The sequence below is a fragment of the Formica exsecta genome, unplaced genomic scaffold (genome assembly GCF_003651465.1).
Source record: "Formica exsecta isolate Colony F162 unplaced genomic scaffold, ASM365146v1 scaffold11, whole genome shotgun sequence".
Lineage (NCBI taxonomy): Eukaryota > Metazoa > Arthropoda > Insecta > Hymenoptera > Formicidae > Formica > Formica exsecta.
Window position 1 is genome coordinate 668,347 of NW_021848439.1, and position 21,456 is coordinate 689,802.

Here is a 21,456-nt window from a genome sequence, read left to right on the forward strand (position 1 = left end):
CGGCGGCCGCGGCTGCGGCCGTCGCGGAAGACGCGGCAGCGCCACCCTGCACGTACGTCGCTCCCGTTCCTACCGTCCTCGGAGACACTGGGCTGCTGCTCTTGATGTTGACATAGCTCTGCGTTGGTCTGCAATCGTCGTAAAATTACATTAGACTCGAAGACTAGAGAGATTCAAGTACGATAGACCCGAGGCGAAAAAAGTCTCGCGGGTATAAAATCAGTCTTTTCACTGCTATATAAATTATTAGACGCAATGGAAAACAACAAGTTCTTAAATTTACAATTGTACTATGGGGTAAATTTGATATTTGTTAGTTGATTGTATTTATTGTGTTTTATTCGTCTTTGTTAATAATTATTTAATTGTTAATTTATCTTTAATAATAATACGTAAAAGTATAAAAGTACAGATATAAACATGAGATACATATAAGTCTGCGATAATGAATACCATTTGCGAACTTAAGCCTTCCACGAATAAATGAGCTGATATGATATGATATTCTGCAGTTGGCAACTAAAAGATAATGGCACTTTGATAATATCACTACTACTACTACTACTAAAGATCTAAAGATCGATATTTCATTTTCTATAATATTAAAATTTTATGACTATAGTATTATCTTGTCTTTAAAAAAATGTAGTAAAACATAAGCAGCAAAATAAGTAATGAAATAATCTAATCGCATGATATATCTCACGAACATTATTAATCATTCGATAATAATATTGTATAGATTAAGCCTGATTTCATTTACTCTATATTATTATTGTTATGATCAAGATAAGAAAATATATTGTTTTTGTATGAAAAATATTTCTGATATAATATATGTATGTAAAATAGATAATGTGGAACTTGTACGAATTTACGGAATATATTTTTGAAGAAAATATTTTATATATATAAATATATCGAGTAGTTACAATTATATGAGAATGATATATAGAACGATCTCATCATCTCTCAGTATTTATATTAATCATTCAGCGAGCTTGTTATATCAGTACGCGTCGCAGCAGTTTGTTTATCGGCTCGTGTGTCACCGGCACACGTCATACACACGGTTTATCCAATTTGACCGGCTTAGAAGAAAAAGAAAACTGTCAAGCATACGATTGACAGCAGCCTAACAGCTTTATATAGCCGATCGATATCCATTGGTTTTTTTTTTTCTCTATCCAATCACGTTTACGATTCCATCGAAGTTTCTGATTCCTTTTCCGAAGGCCACCGCTCTGTAATCCGAAACGTCAAAATAAAGACTTTTTCTTGAATTGAATCGAACATTTCGCCAATTAATTTTTCCACATCGCGTGCTCTTTCTCATTTTAGCAATAAAATCATGTATTGATGAATTGAATAATTCATAATAGTGTCGTAAAAGTACTCTATTATAAATTATTGTTTTGCATTTGCATGGATTCAATCGTCGCATCGTTTTTGCAGACTGAGATGTTGTCGAGATACACGTAAAAAATATATCGATAACGACCGAGCGAGATAACACAAGAGTTACTTGAGACTACTAGATTAATGTCGAAACGCTTATAGAGATTAAAATGAGGAAGTGAAATTTGATAGAGATATCTTTAAAAAATTTTGCAAAATTTTTAACATCATCTCCAACTTTTTAATTTTTGTCGTTAAAATATTTAATCGAACAATTATCCATTTTATATCGTTATAATAAATTCATCTTTGCAAAAAAAAAAAACATATTAGAAAAATAACACAATTCATACATTTGATGATTTAATATTTTATAATCACCTAGTATAGTGACAAGCGTGTGCTCGTACTATTTCGTGACGGATCCTCTAGCAACTGTGAACTGAAATCATATCGCTTAAACGGTCTTAACGTTGCATACATAAATAACTCACATTGAGAGAGAAAAAGAGAAAGAGAGATAGAGAGAGCCAGAATCGTGATAATAATTTAAATATGCGTTTTAATTTACTAATTCACTTGGCGATCTGGTTCATTAACTCGTTCCATGTTCACGCGAATAACGGTACCTGCCGACGAGATTTCTCGGATGTATCGCGGATCTCATCGAACCAGCTTGTAATCACGTCGAATTCGCTGCAAGTACGTCGCAACAGAACAGAATGTTGCGGACTATTAATCCTGAGGTAAGCAAAACTGAGAATATATATATACAATCACAGCGTAATAAAAATATAGAAAAAAAATATGACAAAATGAATATATTTGTGTATTTAAAAGAATATGTCCTGTATATTTAACTATTTTGAATCATTATAATATTATATAAATGTTAGAACGTTTTGGGCAAAAAATGGATTTTGATCAAATTTTTATTTAAAAAATCAATTATCGGAAAAAACTCCGATTAATGAGCGAGTCTATAAATCTAGTTAACTCAGAATAAAAAATGTGATTGCAAAAATTGCAATTTCTCTGCTTCCGCTCTCCTCGTTGGAAAATTCGCCGGTGGTTATTAATTTAATTGAACTAATTAGTGATGTTGACAGCAGTGTGCGTTAGACATTAAATAGAATGGATCGATATCGGATGCTCCGAGTATTAATGTAAAAAAGAAGAATATGATCTATTTTGCTAAATGTAAGTTTTTCGTAACAAGAAACGCATCATCAATCAGTAACGAGCGAATTACTGTTGCATGATTAAGCCGCCTGGTAACGGTAAAAGGTTGAGATTAATAGTGCTCCTATTACTAAAATAATTCTAAAAGGCGAAAAACGGTAATCGAAGTAAAAAGTTAAAATCGATAACGTTCATGTTATTAAATTCGAGGTTGTGCCTTGGATGAGATTTGTGATACATGAAAAACCCCTCTGATATATATATATATATCTGCCTTAAATAACGCAAAGCAAACCGTATAATGGTGGATTCATCGAGTTTCGTTAAGAAGAAATAGATAACAAGATCATCGGCAAAATCCATTGCTGATATGTCTAATCCGGGGTAACACCTGATATGAAAAGTTATATTTTCTTGAACGCGATTTGTTCCACGTAAATAACATTCGCGTCTAGCAACGACCTCGTTCCCGACTGATCTATCTTTCTCTCTCTTTCCCGCGCGTATTTCAGTCCCGAAGGTTCCCATCGATCGCACCCTAGGCAAAAGCGAGTCGTCGGCCTGACCCGTGACATTCGCGAGAAATTATCGACATCCGGTACCGATATAGCAGGATAGTTATCTCTCGGATTTTCTTGTGCTCCGAATATATAGATTTGTTTATTTCGATGCGGAAAAATACCAGTGTCTTAATACATATTTGAAGTGTCTTAATACACATTTTTCCAATTCGCTTGTTTTCAAGATAAAGTAAATTTAACACGATACGAAAGATTACCGATATTTTTGTGATAAGCATTTTCTACAATTTTTATTTTAGGAATATGTCGAAACAAATGCAGTGCTATTTTAACAGACCGATTGTCCGACTTATTTCGCCATTGTTGCTATAGCGCAGATTACATGCGGTCCATGATATCCCTCATTCTAACCGAGAATGCGTAAAGTCATCACGCGAGAAGGTATTTCGATTTTGCATACAAGTTTAAAATTAGATGTAGGTGAAGGAGTAGACTTGGCGCGAAATAAGTAGCCGGAAAGAAAAGACGGCCGAGTGGAGTGAAGGAAGACCGAGGTGGAAGAAGCGTACCGAAAAGAAACAAGGAGATTTGTAAAGGGAGAACCGAAGAAGAAATTATGGGTACCTGGGGCGGCTGAAACAGCCGGCCAATCGCATGACGCGTCGAAAACGATTCGCGGCGGAATAGTTGCCATTGGCGTTCTGCACGGCAGCATTCCTACTCGATGGACGACATTTCGGCGGCAGTGAGCCACACGTGGCAGAATCCGTTGCGCATGCGTCGCGGAGCCGGTTCGCGGGAGAGAGAGAGAGAGAGAGACGAGACGTGCAGCGGGGGTGTTCGCGCGCGGTTCCGCGTGTCGGTACCGACGCTACGGACGGACGGCCGCGCATGCGCAATGCGTTGGACAAAAAGGGTGAATGCGCCTGTCGCTCGGCTCTCGAGAATGCGGCGTTGCCGTTTCTCTGTTGCCGGATCGCTGCAACAGAGGCGGCTGGACCCTGGACCCCACCAAACGCCGAGGCCGAGCTTCTCCTGCCCGCGTTACTCGCTAACGGATTACGGAAGGTTAATCGGTGACGGACGAGAGTTCGTTGTTCAACCGCAATTGCCGCCGATCTCTTTTTTTTTTCTTCTCTTTCTCCTTGGTTTCTTTTTTTTTCCGCCTTGACAGGGTGAAATGGAAGATAGATGAATCTCTCCTCTTGTCCTGGAGTACACATACATCTTCGACTCGCGTCTTGCGCGAGTTGCCAAAGAAATCCATGTCGCGAGAAATGCACAAATATGTATTGATTGGGCGTTTACGAGCCAACGAGAGATTGTTAGCAATTTCGAGATAAGTTAGCGCGGCGAGAACAATCGACGCGAAAAAAGCTTACTTTTCAAATATACTTTTCAAATATAGTTGTTGACTTGAGCGAATACAGCGAAGCAAACAATAGATGCTCTTCTTGCAACGTGGTGGGCTGCATTTAGCAGTATATTATCAAGGCGCAATACATACGTCGCAAAAACAGTGACGGAATATTGCGATATATAAATGCATGCTTTGCGATATGAACATACACTATTCTTTGTATCATGCCTTGCACTTTCGTATCTATATTTTCACTATGCGTAGTATTCATTGGAAGAAGCCTCGTCTGGCACACATACTGCGTATATTAAGAAGACGTATATATTAAGAGAGAATTTCAGTTTTCACATATGAATGCACAGAAAATTTTAAACATATTAAACTTTTAATAAAATATTCATTCATTGGGAAAAAATATCTTATCAAAAATCTAAAAAAGAAGTATTTTTTGATAAAATAAATCTCTGAAATATACGCCAAATGCAATTACATTGTAATGTGAGTGAACTTGTAATTTAAGTTTTCGTTCGGTAATTGAATTATCTAATAATTAAAGTTCGAAAACCAAAAATTACGAATTCAAGCCAAATCAAATACATAGTCGTCATAAAAAATAAAAGTGCTCCCATACGATGGGTTTGAATTTATCCCTCAACATTCTAGAAGAGAGTGAAATTATCTTGCACGAGGGAGATCGGTCGTCGTAAACGAACGGATGTGAAATAGAGCGGACCAGTCGTACATCCGAAACGCTTTTACCTTGCTAGAACCTCTACTTACTACCTACCTCGAACAAAGAGATATACGCGATACACGAACGAATCCACCGAGTGCACTCACGACGTAACGCGCGAGAAAATTCTTCGCAAAATCGACGAAGTTGATACGAAATGAAAATACATATAGCGTCTCTAGCTTTCCAAAAACAAATTTTAGTTAACGTGCATTGAAATTCTAAAATATCACAATTTCCAACAACCTCATATCGTCATTTGTACAGGTCATATTAGCATTAATTTATTTCTATTTCTAATATTAACGTCTCTCTCTCTCTCTCTCTCTTTTTATTTATAGCTCCTAAGAATGGGAGCTTTAATAACATTGCTTTCGAAAAGAAAGTGCGACATGTATACTATTACATGTAATTGTGTTTGCGAGAAAGAATTAATTGGGTGTAACGATACAAACGAAAAAAAAAAACGAAGTTACTTTAAATAATATATATTTTAAATATTCGCAATTTAATCTCACAAGTTTTCGATCCAATTAATTTTAATCATAATTCGTTATCTTATAAAAAATCTGACGAAAAATAACGCTATCAATTGAATTTTTTTTCCATCGATATATCTTATCTGAAGAGAGAACATACTTTTTTCTCGATAACCTATTATCGTAAAATCGTAAATTTATTGACGGAAACGTATGAGAGCGTATATGTATTACGGCATACGAATACGAGGCAAGAATTGAATTACCTTATACACGCGCGTTGCTGCAGCACGAACACACGAGCATACCAGCGGGCATCATAAGCGCGCATACGTATCGGGAGATCGCATCGCGTTATCACCGTCGCTTATCCTTCGACCTCGTTTCCCCACCCGCCGCTTTAACTCTACCAGACACGACGGTCTGATTCATAATCCATAGACAACAGCGGCGCGTTCGCCGCCCCTCGTTTCCTCCTACTTGCCGTCGAGTTAACCGAGTGTATGTTGGCGAATTTAATCTCACCATTTTCCCGCGCGACGAGAACTCATTCCCACCGAGCCGAGCTCGAAAGTTGACCGTTAAATGAAAAAGGACGATCCATTGTGTGTCCGAGTAAACGAGATCCTCAAGCCACGTGTTAAGGAAAGAGGGGGGGGGGGGAGAGGGGGATTATTCATGTAAATTGGTTCAATCTATCGATCTTGGTTAGTAGTTTCGTGCTACCCCACAGTTTCACTCTGTCGCCGATAACACTCTAAAGTATGATAAGAGCGACGCGGGCTGGGGTTGCTCAGTTTTCAGCACGATAGTGACTATGACTACTGTCTCAATCGAGTGGCTATAAATACAGGTTGAACGAGTTTGCACAAAAGTTAACCAAGTGCTGTTTATGCGATAAAGTTCGGCAGATAGTAATTTTCGTCACTGAAAGAATTATTAAAGGTTAGTTAACGTCTCTCTCTCTCTCTCTCTCTCTCTCTCTCTCTCTCTTTTTATTTATAGCTCCTAAGAATGGGAGCTTTAATAACATTGCTTTCGAAAAGAAAGTGCGACATGTATACTATTACATGTAATTGTGTTTGCGAGAAAGAATTAATTGGGTGTAACGATACAAACGAAAAAAAAAAACGAAGTTACTTTAAAAAAATTACGTAAATCACGCATATTCCAATTTTTTCTCGTTAACACCTGAAATAGAGGATGACATTTCGCGTTTTCTATTATGCTTCGATCTACAATTTTTTCGGCCGTCTCATCCCGAGGAAAGTTATCTAGTTTTAGCGTACGAAATCGCAGGCGACCAAAGTTTTAATAATTTTCACGCCTCTGGGCGGGCCTTCGTGGAAACATTTGTGGCCCGTCCTTTCTCGGCGCCGATTAAAATCGGCATTCGCTCGCTCTCTTCCAACGACCGATGGCTCTTCCTCGACTATAGGTTCTCGATGACGTAACGGTCACTGACCCCCTCCCACTTCTGGCGAGCCCTCTTCTTCCCTCTTCTACCCATCCACCCCCACCGTGCCCTGTTGTCATCTATTCTTTCTCCCTCTGACGGGTGATGCGCGCGCGATATAGCGTTCGTTATACGCGTGCATAGGTCAATGCGAGGAGGAGAGCGATGGTGTTCTGCGTGTGTGTGTATTGTCGTGTGTGGGTTCGCCGTATGAATGCATGCATGCATGTATGCACGCACGCACGCACGCACGCATGCGGCGAATACGAAGCGCGCCATCGTCGGCGAACACTGCGGACGTTTCACTTTACGGCGAATCATTAAGTTTCGGGTACCTCCCTCCCCCGTTCCTCCCCTATCCAAGCTTTCCCATCCCCCTTCGACTCCATTTTGTACTCCTAGTACCGGCGTATCGCTCGTACGAATAAAACGAAGCTATCGCGCTTCTATTTGACCACGTTGTTTATTCGTGACCAAGGAAACGCGATAATTGATGATTGTATATATACATATATTTTTTTTTTTTTTATTTATTTATTTTCACATAATATATCGAAGATTGAGAGTAGTGAAAAATTGTTACATCTATGTATATCAGTTACAATTCGTGATAAAAATCAATAGACCGAATGAAAGAATGCGCGATACGATGACGAAGATTCAGATCGCGTTCCTATTGAATAGAAATATTGTTTTTAACTAATTCATTGACAAATGATGAATTTTAAATAAGCGAATATAATATACATGTCGCTTCCGAGATGCGCGAGTCGGGATTTCAGGTGCCACTGATCCCACACATGCATGCGACATGTTCGACAAATGTAGTATATAACGAGAATTATTCGATATACATATATACATATCCTGAGCTTTCTTTTTGTTAAACACCAATATTTCGCTTTTATGAGCATTTATTAAAAAATGGGTAATAAATGTGCTACGGTAATAAAAAGAAATTATATTTGGTCTTTAAATATAAAATTGGGTTTACAATATTTTTCCATTTCCATGATATCTGTATATAATCTATGAATTATTCCGTACATCTTTCTTTAGAAATTTGAGATGGATGCATTTTTTTTAAATATTTAAAGAATACAAAGTACTGAATAAATTTGTTAAAATATATACAACTCTTAAAAAAAATTAGTTATGTAAAAAATATTGTAATTTGTTATTATTTCTCATTTATCATATAATTCAAAGATTATTTCATGCCTTTTAATGCTGTAAGCGAAAGTAAATTTCGAACACGTGTCCCTAAATGACGCGCAGAGTTGATACAGACGGACAAATTTGTGGAGATCTTGATAACGGTGCAAAGATAGCGAACATTAGTATTGGAAAAAGAAAGAGAGAGGACGGCTCGTCGACCGTATATCGCGATGCATGTATCTTGCTTCGTTTCGCAAGAGAGAGAGAGAGAGAGGCAGATATATATTTGGTGGGAAGTAAAAAGAGATGAAGGAAGGTAAAAGACTTGAATGGGTACTCGTCTAAATAAAAGATTAGGTCGCGATTGAAAGCGCAATACACGTGGTGTTCCAAGAAGAACGGATATCCATAAAGGATTAAAGGTTCATTCACGCTTGAAAGTTCGTGTGCGCGTATGTTGAGATACATTTCATAATAAAAATGAAGCGAAAGTGTTACGAGAGAGAGAGAGAGAGAGAGAGAGTGTGTGTAAATGGATCTTAATTAAGAGAGAGACACGTATCCTCAACCATTAAACCTATGCAGTATATGTGTACTTGCAACGTGTATCGCACCGAGAGAGAGAGAGAGAGATAGTTTCAAGATATTCCGCTCTCTTTCTCTCTCTCTCTCGGCATGAAACATATAGAATGATATTATGTGTCACGATTGGCTATAATAAACAATAATTAAATTTCCGACACATGCTTCATACGAAGCTTTTAAAATGCTTAAAAGGGAGAAGAATATAAAGAAGAATGGTATGAAGAGTGCCTCTCTTTTTCCATTTGTTTTTTTCTTTTCTACGACAAGTGTATGAGAAAGCGTGCATACAGAGTTCAATGATCTCGACCGATCGCGCGACACAATCCAGCGATGTCTGCGCGCTTGTGTCGTAAATATATCTAAAAAAAAAAATCCTACACGCTGTCGCGAGACTTACCTCGCGTGATAGCGGACGCGATATGAATAGCGAGGTTAGAATTTTCGAAGCGTGGCGGCCAGAATTCGCGAGATCGCGGAGAGACCGTTAAAGCGCGATTAACGGGAATCGCTGGCGAGGGACTTACGAGACACGTGTCCTCAACCATTAAACCTATGCAGTATATGTGTACTTGCAACGTGTATCGCACCGAGAGAGAGAGAGAGATAGTTTCAAGATATTCCGCTCTCTTTCTCTCTCTCTCTCGGCATGAAACATATAGAATGATATTATGTGTCACGATTGGCTATAATAAACAATAATTAAATTTCCGACACATGCTTCATACGAAGCTTTTAAAATGCTTAAAAGGGAGAAGAATATAAAGAAGAATGGTATGAAGAGTGCCTCTCTTTTTCCATTTGTTTTTTTCTTTTCTACGACAAGTGTATGAGAAAGCGTGCATACAGAGTTCAATGATCTCGACCGATCGCGCGACACAATCCAGCGATGTCTGCGCGCTTGTGTCGTAAATATATCTAAAAAAAAAAATCCTACACGCTGTCGCGAGACTTACCTCGCGTGATAGCGGACGCGATATGAATAGCGAGGTTAGAATTTTCGAAGCGTGGCGGCCAGAATTCGCGAGATCGCGGAGAGACCGTTAAAGCGCGATTAACGGGAATCGCTGGCGAGGGACTTACATCATCGTGCAAGCGCGTAACCTTGGCTTTCATGGGGATCTCTTGTACGCGCCGGGTGCATTCTCTTCATTGCGCATTCCGCCGTTGTTGCTTCGAAGCCTATAAATCCACCAGGAACACTCACACTCGCGAATCGCAACCTGACGACGATTAGATAGGACACATTCGACGAGATACAAAGAATGGCGGTTGTCAAAACTTGCGAAAGATCGCGAAGATACGCGAGAGGGTTAAAGATCAACGTGTAACGTTGACGTTTGAGGTTAGAATCGACAGGTAGCAGTAGCGAGTAGTGTGGTGTGGCACGCGGCGCGCATGCGCCCCGCGCTCGGCAAAATTAGATGCGCGCAGTAGCGGATATATCACGTGCTCTCTCTCGCATCGGTTCAAATGCATTTTATAAATAGATTCGCATTAGTTATACGTATTTCAAATATCCTGAGAGAGAGAGAGAGAGTGAGAGAGATGTGAGATTATTTTCTTGCTTTGTCTGACGCAGATAGAAATCTGGATAATTTTGTTAATAGAAGACAGCGATTGCTTGACAGGCGAAAGACTTATAGGTTTCATTTCCGGTCTAGTGAAAATTCACAGAGAACGAAGAGTTTGAATGAAAATACTAAAAACTAATAAGAGTGAAATTGAAAAACTAGAATCCGCTTTAAGTAGAATTGTAAAACCTGATAAAAACGATGGATATTTAAAAAGAAAAAAATTTTTTATCCGACATACAAATCACAGAAGTGCACTATTATAAAAAAAAAAAAGGATAAAGCGATCAAATATTTATCTTTCTCTCGTCTGCTTCTCTCTCTCGTAACCCAACGTGTGCTTTAAAAAATTGTACAGACATCTAATAGGACTTAATAAACATAATAATCGTTCATTTATTTAAAAAATAAAATTAATTTTAAAGAGAGAATACATGAGGAGGGAGAAACGTTAGGATCAATAGCCCATGTACACGCGCTAACAAGGTACATAACTTATATGAAACACGTGAGAGAGAGAAAGAGAAAGAGAGAGCTGGTGAAAGATCGAATATAAATGAAAGTCCAAGTTATCAATGACACGCTGAATTCCAAAGAGCGCACTATACTTTTCGCCAATATCATCGTTATTCGAATTTCCAAACGTCAACCTGTCTACCTCCCTTCCCCCTCCCCCACCCCACCCCCCCACATTCCAGCGGATATCAAGGACAGTTTTAAACGCGCGATCGATCGATTCCATCGATGCTTCCTTGATTTCTTCGGATACATATGATAGGCTGTCGTCAACTCGCGAAACATCACCACGACCTATTTCTCGCAGTCCTATTTTTCGTGCGATCAAATTAACACCAGAATGGAGGAGGAATCGACCGGCATCGTCTCGGCAACCGAGATATTTCTAGTTTTTCTTTTAGTAAAGATACGTTATACATACGAGAAATTCTGAATGCAAATTATATATAAGAATATTTCGTGTTAAAAAATGCGTTGGAAATAAAAAATTTCTCTCTGTTTCTTTGCCTCTGAAATGTCGCTTGCATAAACTTGACTCGTGTTACATAACATTAACACTACAAAACGACTACAAACGAATGTATTATATAGAATTCGTAAACACAATCTTTCACGAAGGGCTTCGCGCAAAATTCTCGGCAAAATACTCCGCGGGAATCTACAGCGGGAATGAAGAGGAAAAAAAGATTGGTACGTCCTTGAGCCTCTTGTATTTAATTCTTTTGCCGCCTTCGTTAACGCTTTCGCTCTACTTCACCTTTCTGCCACACACACACACACACACCGATGTATATAAATATTTATCATCCGCGTTCCTAATCAACAGCAACAACTGTATATAGTTCGTCGATATTTTTCGTGCATTACGATTGTCCTCAGATTTTCGAACATCGCGCGAGGAACGTAAGCAAAATGATTATCTAATTATTGACTCGCTTCGTTATACGAGTGCGCACTTACTTTAAGATATGAAAAATCAATAATTAAAAACAGATAACTATTCAGAAATATTTCGAACAAGTATTGGGGTAAAATCTTGATGTCATAGTTCTGTCGTGTTTTATTAAAGTAAATATTAACTTTTAATAAAAATTCAGTTAAATTAATAATAAATTTTAGAAGTTTTATATTAAATTGCTTTCGATATAACTTTGATATAAGTTTAAAATTATATTTTTCTCAAAGTAAAGTTCACTTTTTATCTTCGACCCCGAAATAATTTTATATAATTACATTTTTATCTAATTCTGTTTTACAGAAAAGTCGACATTTTAAGTCTGCGCCTATATCAGTTAAATCATGTGAACTTTATCAGCTTCTTTCGTAATATTTATCACCGTTCGTAAATCGTGTATACGTGTTGGTTAGTATTTTAGATTAAATAAAACCTGCGCGCAAAAACAAGAGAAACAATTCGTCGTAAAGTTTGAACATTTTAGCGATCGTTCTTTAAGTTCTATCTCATTAATCATTTCTTTCGCTAAAAAAGAATACAGAACATCGAATATCAATTTGTGCGCAAACTGTCTCGTTTAAACATACATATTTTGCACGTGTATGTTTTACGCGATGGCGCCTCTTTTTCCCAGGACACCGTTTTCAATTTATTTACGAGACATCGAGTCGTATAGCTGCGCATAGGCGGACGTCATAAATGTATGCTGTGTAATTTAAGGGCAAACTATTCACAAGAGATCGAGAGTTTTAAGTATCAACATTATCCTGTATCGTGAAATATATTGCATTTGTTGTAAAAGAAAATGCAAGTGCCTTTTATTCTCGCATTCAAGAAAGTATTCTCCGAGAAGAAAATAAGATAAAAGCATCAATATTATCCGTTAAAAAAAAAGTTAATCGTATTTTTACATATATATAATATATATTTTAAATATTCGAAATTTAATCTCACAAGTTTTCGATGCAATTAATTTTAATCATAATTCGTTATCTTATAAAAAATCTGACGAAAAATAACGCTATCAATTGAATTTTTTTTCCATCGATATTTCTCTCGTCTGCTTCTCTCTCTCGTAACCCAACGTGTGCTTTAAAAAATTGTACAGACATCTAATAGGACTTAATAAACATAATAATCGTTCATTTATTTAAAAAATAAAATTAATTTTAAATTTTAAATTAAAGAATAGAAAAATCGAATATCTTTTTCTCGCTTCTTTCCTCCCGTAATTCAATGTGTGTTATAAGAAAATGTACAGCATCTATAATAATAGGCTTCAATAAATATAATAATATACTGTTTGTCTATTTGAGAGAAATTAAATTAATTTAAAAAGTTTTTTAAATTAAAGTGTTTTGAAAAAAAATTGTTTTAAAAATGTTCAGATGCTGGAAGGTCAATTTTGCAGATCGACCTTGATTCGTCACTGATTACGTATTACGATCCGTCTCGCGTCTCATTTCGAGATCGTATCTCGTGCGAGCGTCAAGTCATGCTTGTCCTACGAAATATGCAATCGAGTTGGGGAACCGGGTTCAACGAGAATCCACGACACGGCGGAATGAACGCGTCAGAAGAAGCATCCGTGTATCACGGGAGAGGAATCTCACTATCGAAGCGTTTAATTAAGTTTTACAAAAACAATCGTTGAATAGATCGCAAAGTGTTATCAACAAGTTTTCCTCGAATTTTCATATGTTCTTGAAAATATTTTCTGTGCAAGACGTGCATTCACTTTGAAATTTTCCTCTTTTTCTACACACGTCGTAGATTTTAAAAGATAGATCGTGGAAGAAGGTAGGTAAACGTGGACTAGGGGCGTCTGTATTTATGCGACGGCTTTAATAGTTTGGAATAGAGGTAGCGTAGTTTTAAAGACTTTGTACTTTTGAGGCACCTGTCGAGTTTTCAAAGTAGCCTCGAGGACATAGATGGATAAATTTAGCTCGCAAAGATATTAAAAATTTTTATCTCTTTGATACGCTTGAGACATATATATATATATCTTAAAACTAATCCACGTACAAATATGTTAAATTTTCTTGTTCATGTATATAACATATCGATATAATATTTCTTTTTTAAATTAACAAAGAAAATGACAATTAAAAGGTACAATTGTTTTAAAATGTCGATCTTTGCGCGGTAGTTTTGCATTCTAGGTAAATAATATTTCATTAAAAATATATCGCCATTGTTTGAGGAAAAGTGAATTCAAATTGATCAAAAAGTATGTAATGAATAATCAATACGGTACTGATCGAACATTCTGCATACCAAGAAACATGTGTCATACATATGGTAATATCGCTTCTTTATATAACGCGAATAATTTTTTAAGAAATATTCCTCAGCATTTTTTCTGATCATTATATCTAATTGATACGTACATAAGAATGCATATGAATCATTCAGTTAAGAGGATTATCGATAAATTGATTCTTTTTAGTTTTATAAAGTGCGATATACGGGGAGATCTAGTTTTTAAAAAACAGAGTTCGTATAAAATCAATACAGCGCATTTATATGCGTGTTATTTAAAAAAATTCAGAATACTGCAAAAACAAGGAAAAAATAAAATATATTCAATTCTAAAAAAAATAATTTTGTAACGCATTTCTGTTTATGTAATAAATATCTCTAAGCGCGCGCAATTATTTTTTTTCTTCCGAGAAATGTTTCTAATTAATAAAGGCAAACAAGTTATATCAGTTCTTTGATTTCTGACTGATGCAAACTCTGTTTAAGTATTATATGTATAACAGGGTATCTACTAAAATCATGTTAAAAAAAATTCCCTGAAAATTGTCTGATCTTCCAAGTAATTTTGTTCAAAATTCCAGATAAAAAGAATATTTCAAAAATTTTTTAGTGCCTTTATAAAATAAATTTTTTTATTGCATGCGTTTTCTAATATTTCTCACTCATACCAAAGAAAAACACAGTCTCTCAAGTTTCAAGTGCAATATTTGCATATGTAGTGAAAAAAAAAAATTGAATAGCTTTCTTAAGATAAACATTTTTCACTTGCATAAAATTTTCATTTTTTTATCACTAAAAATTACAATAAAGAATATGTACTACATATTCCACATTTTGTTGAGACATGTAATATATAAACAAAGATAAATATATATAATACACTTTAAACATGTAATTCACTTGGCTTGCCGACTGTTTACAATATGACAGTAAAATTATTAAAGAGAATTTTTTTTTTTTAATTTCCACGAGAATTCCCTAATTTTTTTAAGTACAAAAAAATCCGTGATAATTCTAGTTTTTCCATGTTTTTTCAGGAAATAGACCTGTATAATCTTATCAAAATTAATAATAGCATTGCGCACACGTTACAATAAAAGCAAAAGACAAAGAGGGAGAATGTGTGTGTGTGTGTGTGTGTAATTTTCTACTTTGTCCTTTTTGTAATTCTGTATTGTACAGTTACGAATTTTCCGGCGTTGCTGCATTCTTCGCTATATAATAGGCTTAAAATACAATGCAAATGGAGCCAAGAGGCTCGCGGTTCGTATACATAAAGTGTATTCTAAGCCGCGTCATCTTATATAACCCTCACGAAGCTAGAACTTCGCGCAGATTGCGTTGTCTCAGGCAAAAATATCTCGCATCTTTCCCGCTGGTCTATCTACAACCGTCATACACGATAAAATATATCTCGATATTTTACCTCGATAAATATATCGACAAATGCAAATACAAAAAAATCCGTGCTAATGAAATTCAGCCAATTCTATCTCGATTAAAAATAAACGTCACGATTTCTAACGCGCGTTTCAAATATAACAGTATTGATGATAATACATGTAGAAATGTGATATTTATTTTTATGAATATAAATAATGACCCACACTCTAAATAAATTTTAAGTATTGATTATCCCATAAAAAAATACATCCACGCAAACTGCCATAAAGATTTAAAAAAAAGCGTCATTTATCATCGAATAGTTGATGTGCGAATGTCCTGTTTCTAATTAACGTTTTTTTTTTCTCGGAGATATGATCTAGCACGACGCGTCAACTACAAATGCCAATAATACATAGCGACACATTTACGTAGAGACATTTTATATCTGGAGGAAAAAAATGTGGCAGTCACGTTCTCTCTTGTTCTCAAAGCATCCGTTCGCCGTTTGCACGTCTTTGTACGATGCAAGATACCGTGTAGAAAGGTCGTAATGATCCCATATCTTTATTCATATAAACATTCGAGCACTCGCGAGCGTAACGAGCATAAGACAAAAGTAACGCAAATTTCTGATATATGGTATATGAAATTATCGAAGAAAATTATTCCTCCGTTTTGTAAAACAAAATTTGTGAAAAGATCTAATATTTCGAACGAGTAAAAGATACGAAAATTATATCTCACGTCGATTTCTGATCGCGCTTTTTAACTTCAATTGCAAGACTCGTCGATAGTAAATTGATAAAACGATCATCGAAGTAAAAGCTCCTATTAAGCCGTACGGTTATATAATAAGAAGCTTTATTTCAAACTGAAACTTATATAAGTATAAAAAGCTTATATATATATTTGTAATATTCTTTGATCATAGAATAGTATTTCGATACTTTTATCAAACGAATGGAACTCCGGGAATTTGGATATGCCAAATTTTCAAGTAAAATTCGAATTATGTATTTGAATCGTTTTTATCGTTATTGCCGGAAAAAATATGCATCAACTGTGAAACCTCTTCGTGTAGAAAATATAGCAATTCTGCAAATCGAATCAATGCACACAACTGTATGACATAATTTCGTGTAAGATGGCTTCGTAAACTCGCGTATAAAATTTTTTACGGAAATCTTAACGGAATCATGACTACGAGGGACACGCAATCGAGAAAGACGCATTTCGAAATAAGTTAACGCAGAGGAACGATCGATTTATACCACCGTCATAACAAAACGTATTTACACCGTTCAAGAAACGTTTCTATCATTGTATTATGTGACTTTACTATTTAATTTTTTAAAGTGTAAAATAAAAAAAAACATTACGAATCATATTACGCTCGATTACTTGTAATTAAGAGAGAACTTATTATTTTAAAAAGCCTGTTCTTTCTTTAATTGCGATTAAAAAACGTAAAACGGATTCTTCTGTTTTCGCAATATTTTTGAGATTGCAATAATACAAAATATTTCACGAATAAATCTATTGATATTTTTCGCCGCATTTAAAGCTGATGCCAGATTATACGCGTATTCGCGATTTGTACAAAATTTATGATATTCGAATTTTCGTCACCGTAGCGGTTTTTTAACCAAATTAAAGAACGCGAATTCCCACAAATCAATTCATTCGCGTCGATTCGTGTATATTATTACGTCCAGATTTTGACCCACACTGAATTAATTTGAATATTCAGAAGCTTCAGAAGAAGATAATCACGCAAATAATCGCCGAAGCATTAAAACGAATCGCGCAGTGTGAAAAATTCACGCTAAATGACGAATTTCTGCGAATCGTCATTCGCATAGTTTGGCGCCCAGACTTTAAGAGTCTGAATAATTGTCGATTTTTCAACGTAGTAGATAACTCCCGACTAAAAGAGATGCAATTAAAACCGCGACGATGTGCATTTCGAGATAACTAGCGGCGCAATAAGCAATGGCTATATAAAGCCTATGATGTCTTGCTTCTTGTACGCTGTAACAGACTTCTGTAATCGGAAGCTCGCGAAACGCGTCTTTATTCTTGTATTGCGACTTTGAAATGAAGAAAACGCAGATGTGTGTATTTGTGTATGTGTGCATCCTGCATGAGCAGCAATAAATTTACGAATAAACGCCTCGTCTCGACAGAGCCCGGATACGTATAATATCCCCATATGATCGTGTGATCTGATCGGGGAATTACTATCTTCACCAAGAGATATTCGCACCAGATCCAGATCTTCGTCAGAACGAACGTTTGAAAAAAAGGGAATATTTTTCAGTCCCGTTCTCGAAGACATGCCATCTCGCATGGATATCTGCCTGGCACCTGCACGGTAAACGTTCCTGCACGCGTCCCTTCCCCATTTTTCTCGTTCTAACCATCCCCGATGTCAGACCTCGCTCGTGAACTTTCCTTCTTAACATACATATGCCGCGCTGTCGGTCGTATCGGCTTTCAATTCGAGTTCTCTATTCACCGTATATAATGCGACTCGTTTTCAGAATTTCGATAGAATCAAGAGAATGTACTCTCTAACGGGTGTATATATTTCTAAAAAAATTTTTGTTAAAACAAACTTTACGAAAAGAGAAAAGAACGCAAGATAAGTAAAAACAGCTCCTTGATATAAAATCGTAAGAAAATATTAATTAGAAAATAATATTATTATTTATTATTTATCTATTATTTATTATTATTATTAATATTAGATAAATAATATAATTAATATAATTAGAGAAAAATCAAAGAATACAATTGTAAAGGCATAATTGTTTATAAGTAGTTTTTTATCAAAAGAGCAAGAGCGCGTAAGACGTTTTGATTCACCTCGGTGGCCCTCTTCGATGAACCGGAAAATATTTCTCAGACGTTATCGCGCAATCTTTAACTATTTCTATTTTCGCGTTCGTGAAATATTTTATACTCGCGTGATTAAGAGACGCCGAGAACGGCGATTCTAATGATTAATATATGATACAATAGTAAAGACTTACCTATGCAGCTGTACAGGAGTGGACCTCGCAGGTAAGTGCTGATTATGCGAGACGGGTGGTTGGGCTTGACCCCTACCGGGGTTCGACGTCGCGCCGACGAGCGAGTGGCCGTGGGATCCATGGGGATGACCGTGGGGGTGGGGATGCGGGTGCGGAGGATGGGCGTGCGGGTGAGGGTGATGATGATGATGCAAATCTCCCCCAACTGGGCCCACAGGGCCCACCGGACCCCCCAGTCCGCTCACTACCTGAACTTGCTTGCCCACTGTCTCCATCACCCCTAGCGCATTGTGAACTGAAACAGACAGAAATCGGAGCTGTAGAATATAAATATTATCATTTTGAATCGCGAGATTACTCGACAATCGGAGGGAGGGCGGGCATTTTACGATTACGATAAATTAAAAACGTACGAAAAAATAAAGTTACAGAAAATCATGCTCGAACCTGTAAAATGAATATGAACGATGAACTGGGTGAAAAATTAATAAAATGAAAATTCACGGAGAAAATTTTTCATGCATTTTAACATAAATTTCACTAGTTTTCCTGCGTTTTTAATCATCTTGGGGAGCAACTTGGCGTCTATGTAAATATTATAGATAGCTATGTGGTAAAATTTTCATACATTTCCTTATAAATATAGACTGTACTTTTTTAACATTATCAATGAACAATTGAAAATATTGTTTTTATAAAATCTATACAGTATATATTATATTTTTATTACTACCTTGCATGTCCTTTATTAAAAAGAAATAAAACTTTTTCTCTTTAATGTTTTTTAAAATTAATATTAATTATCAATAAATTATTAAAATTTTAGATATACAAGATACTTTAATAAAATTTAACCAAATGCGTTTAATATTTTATTATAGTACATCTTAATAAATACAAGAATTTATATGAAATATTTTAAAATACTATATTGTTCCACGATTACCATGATTTTTAGGATAAATTTTAAGAGAAGATTCTCTGTGTTGTTAAAAAAGTTAGAAAATTTATAAAACGAAAATTATGAAAATTGTAGAGACTAATGGAAATTATGAATCCACATTTGCAAAACTTATTTTCCGATAATATGTACACTTGTGTGTACACTTACAGCTTTAATTACTATTCAAATGAAAATCGAGAATTTTGCAATAAAAGCCATTTGTAAAAAAATTCCTTCACATATTGCGTATTTTAAATACGATACTTGAATCAATCGAGAGTTGCCTTTTAACATCACAATCGCAGGAAGATTTGAATTAATCGGTAGACCATTATGACCACTATGACCATCAATAGCGGATCAATTATGACGATATATACACACACGTCACTAATATCGCTCAATTATCACCGACATAGTTTTTCATACATCCACTCGGCGTGAATAGATTGAATGCATCAATAGAGGGACCAGTCGTGACACTGCGGAAACGCACGCGGTCTGTTTACCGTACCTTTCCTTTCGCAATGGCACGGTGTATCAATCGTACAGGTACGGAGATTAAACGTACGCGTATCGCGCGTAAGTGTGCAATTACAGTTACATCTGAAACGGGAAGTTGATCGAATTTCTTGTCGATTCACTTCGTGTCTTTGTAACGGCAAAGTGTGCTTTATAAGGTGAAGAATTGAAGATAGTTTTAGAAAAATAATTAAGTATAAAGAAATATAGGATACATCCACATATTTCAAGCTTTATCGCGAAATACGAGAGACACGAAGATTTATAATCGTTGTAAATTGTGAAATTGAAAAGTTACGACGAAAATTCGTGAAAATTTAATTATCCCGACACACGCGTGCAAGTTTCATCGTGTGAAGACTTTTAAGTTGCCGAAGAGATCGATTTACATCGTTGTTACAGACATCGCGAGACACCTCGTATAACGCCGGCATGAGTTGCACATTTATAGAAATTCTTACACGGCTAGCATAAATAAACTTAGGGGTACATGGTAATACATATATTCATGTCGGACGGCAGGAGATATGGTGGACGAATAAGTGCTGCATACAGATAAAGCGTAATACAACACAAACGTGTGCAGTTTCCACGCGATGCATGAATTTATGCGCATGTTTCCGTCAAAATGTATCGAGTAATATAATATTCGCAGAACAATGCTTTTCAAATCCCGCAAGAGAATCTTTTCTCTATTATCAATTATTTGAATGTGTGTGTGTGTGTGTGTGTGTGTGTGTGTGTGTGTGTGGAGAGAAAGAGAGAGAGAGAAAGAGAGAGAGAGAGAGAGAGAGAGAGAGCGCGCGCAAGCTTGCAAATTTAGAATATTTAATATATTTAACAAATTAAACCTTATTTTTTTGCTAATAGAATTATGTACCTGATAATACGCCAATACATTCTTATGAATATTTAATATTCTTCTTCCTTTGCTTTTATGGCCACATCCGATCTAATAAGATTGATATATTCCGGCCAAAGACTGGTTAAGAGTAACAAATAGAAAAAATTCCTCTATAGGAGAGGAAGAAATTCAAAAATAAAGTCCAAAGGATACACGCATAACGTGTCTAAATACGTCTGTTCCCGTCCGTGGACGGCAACGAACTGAATATTTAATATAAATATAAATATATAATATAATTGAGCAAAGCACTGGCTCAGTATTTATTTGCCGTGTTTATATATGTATATATAAACACAGACGCGATCCACTTAATACGTATATCCCAAATGTTTTTCGTTTCTTATACTTCTACAAAACATGACAAAATCGCGCTACTCAAAACACTTTGAAATATTTGCGGGGCCAATTGAGTTTATATTTTTTGTATTGAATATATAAACAACGACACACGCACGCACACACAGATATATATTTATATTATATT

The 21,456-nt window shown here is 36.1% G+C and overlaps 1 protein-coding gene across 1 annotated transcript in view; it reads right to left on the minus strand.

Moving 5' to 3' along the window:
- LOC115235498 (histidine-rich glycoprotein-like) overlaps positions 1-21,144 on the minus strand; it is a 21,374-nt gene extending 230 nt beyond the window's left edge. Inside the window, exons 1-3 of the mRNA XM_029807346.1 lie at positions 20,946-21,144; positions 18,601-18,895; positions 5-128 (exon numbers count right to left, since the gene is read on the minus strand). Of these exons, the coding sequence (XP_029663206.1) occupies positions 5-128; positions 18,601-18,875 (399 nt within the window). The 5' untranslated portion in view covers positions 18,876-18,895; positions 20,946-21,144. The remainder of the gene's footprint in view (positions 1-4; positions 129-18,600; positions 18,896-20,945) is intronic.
- Between the last annotated feature and the right edge of the window lie 312 nt (positions 21,145-21,456).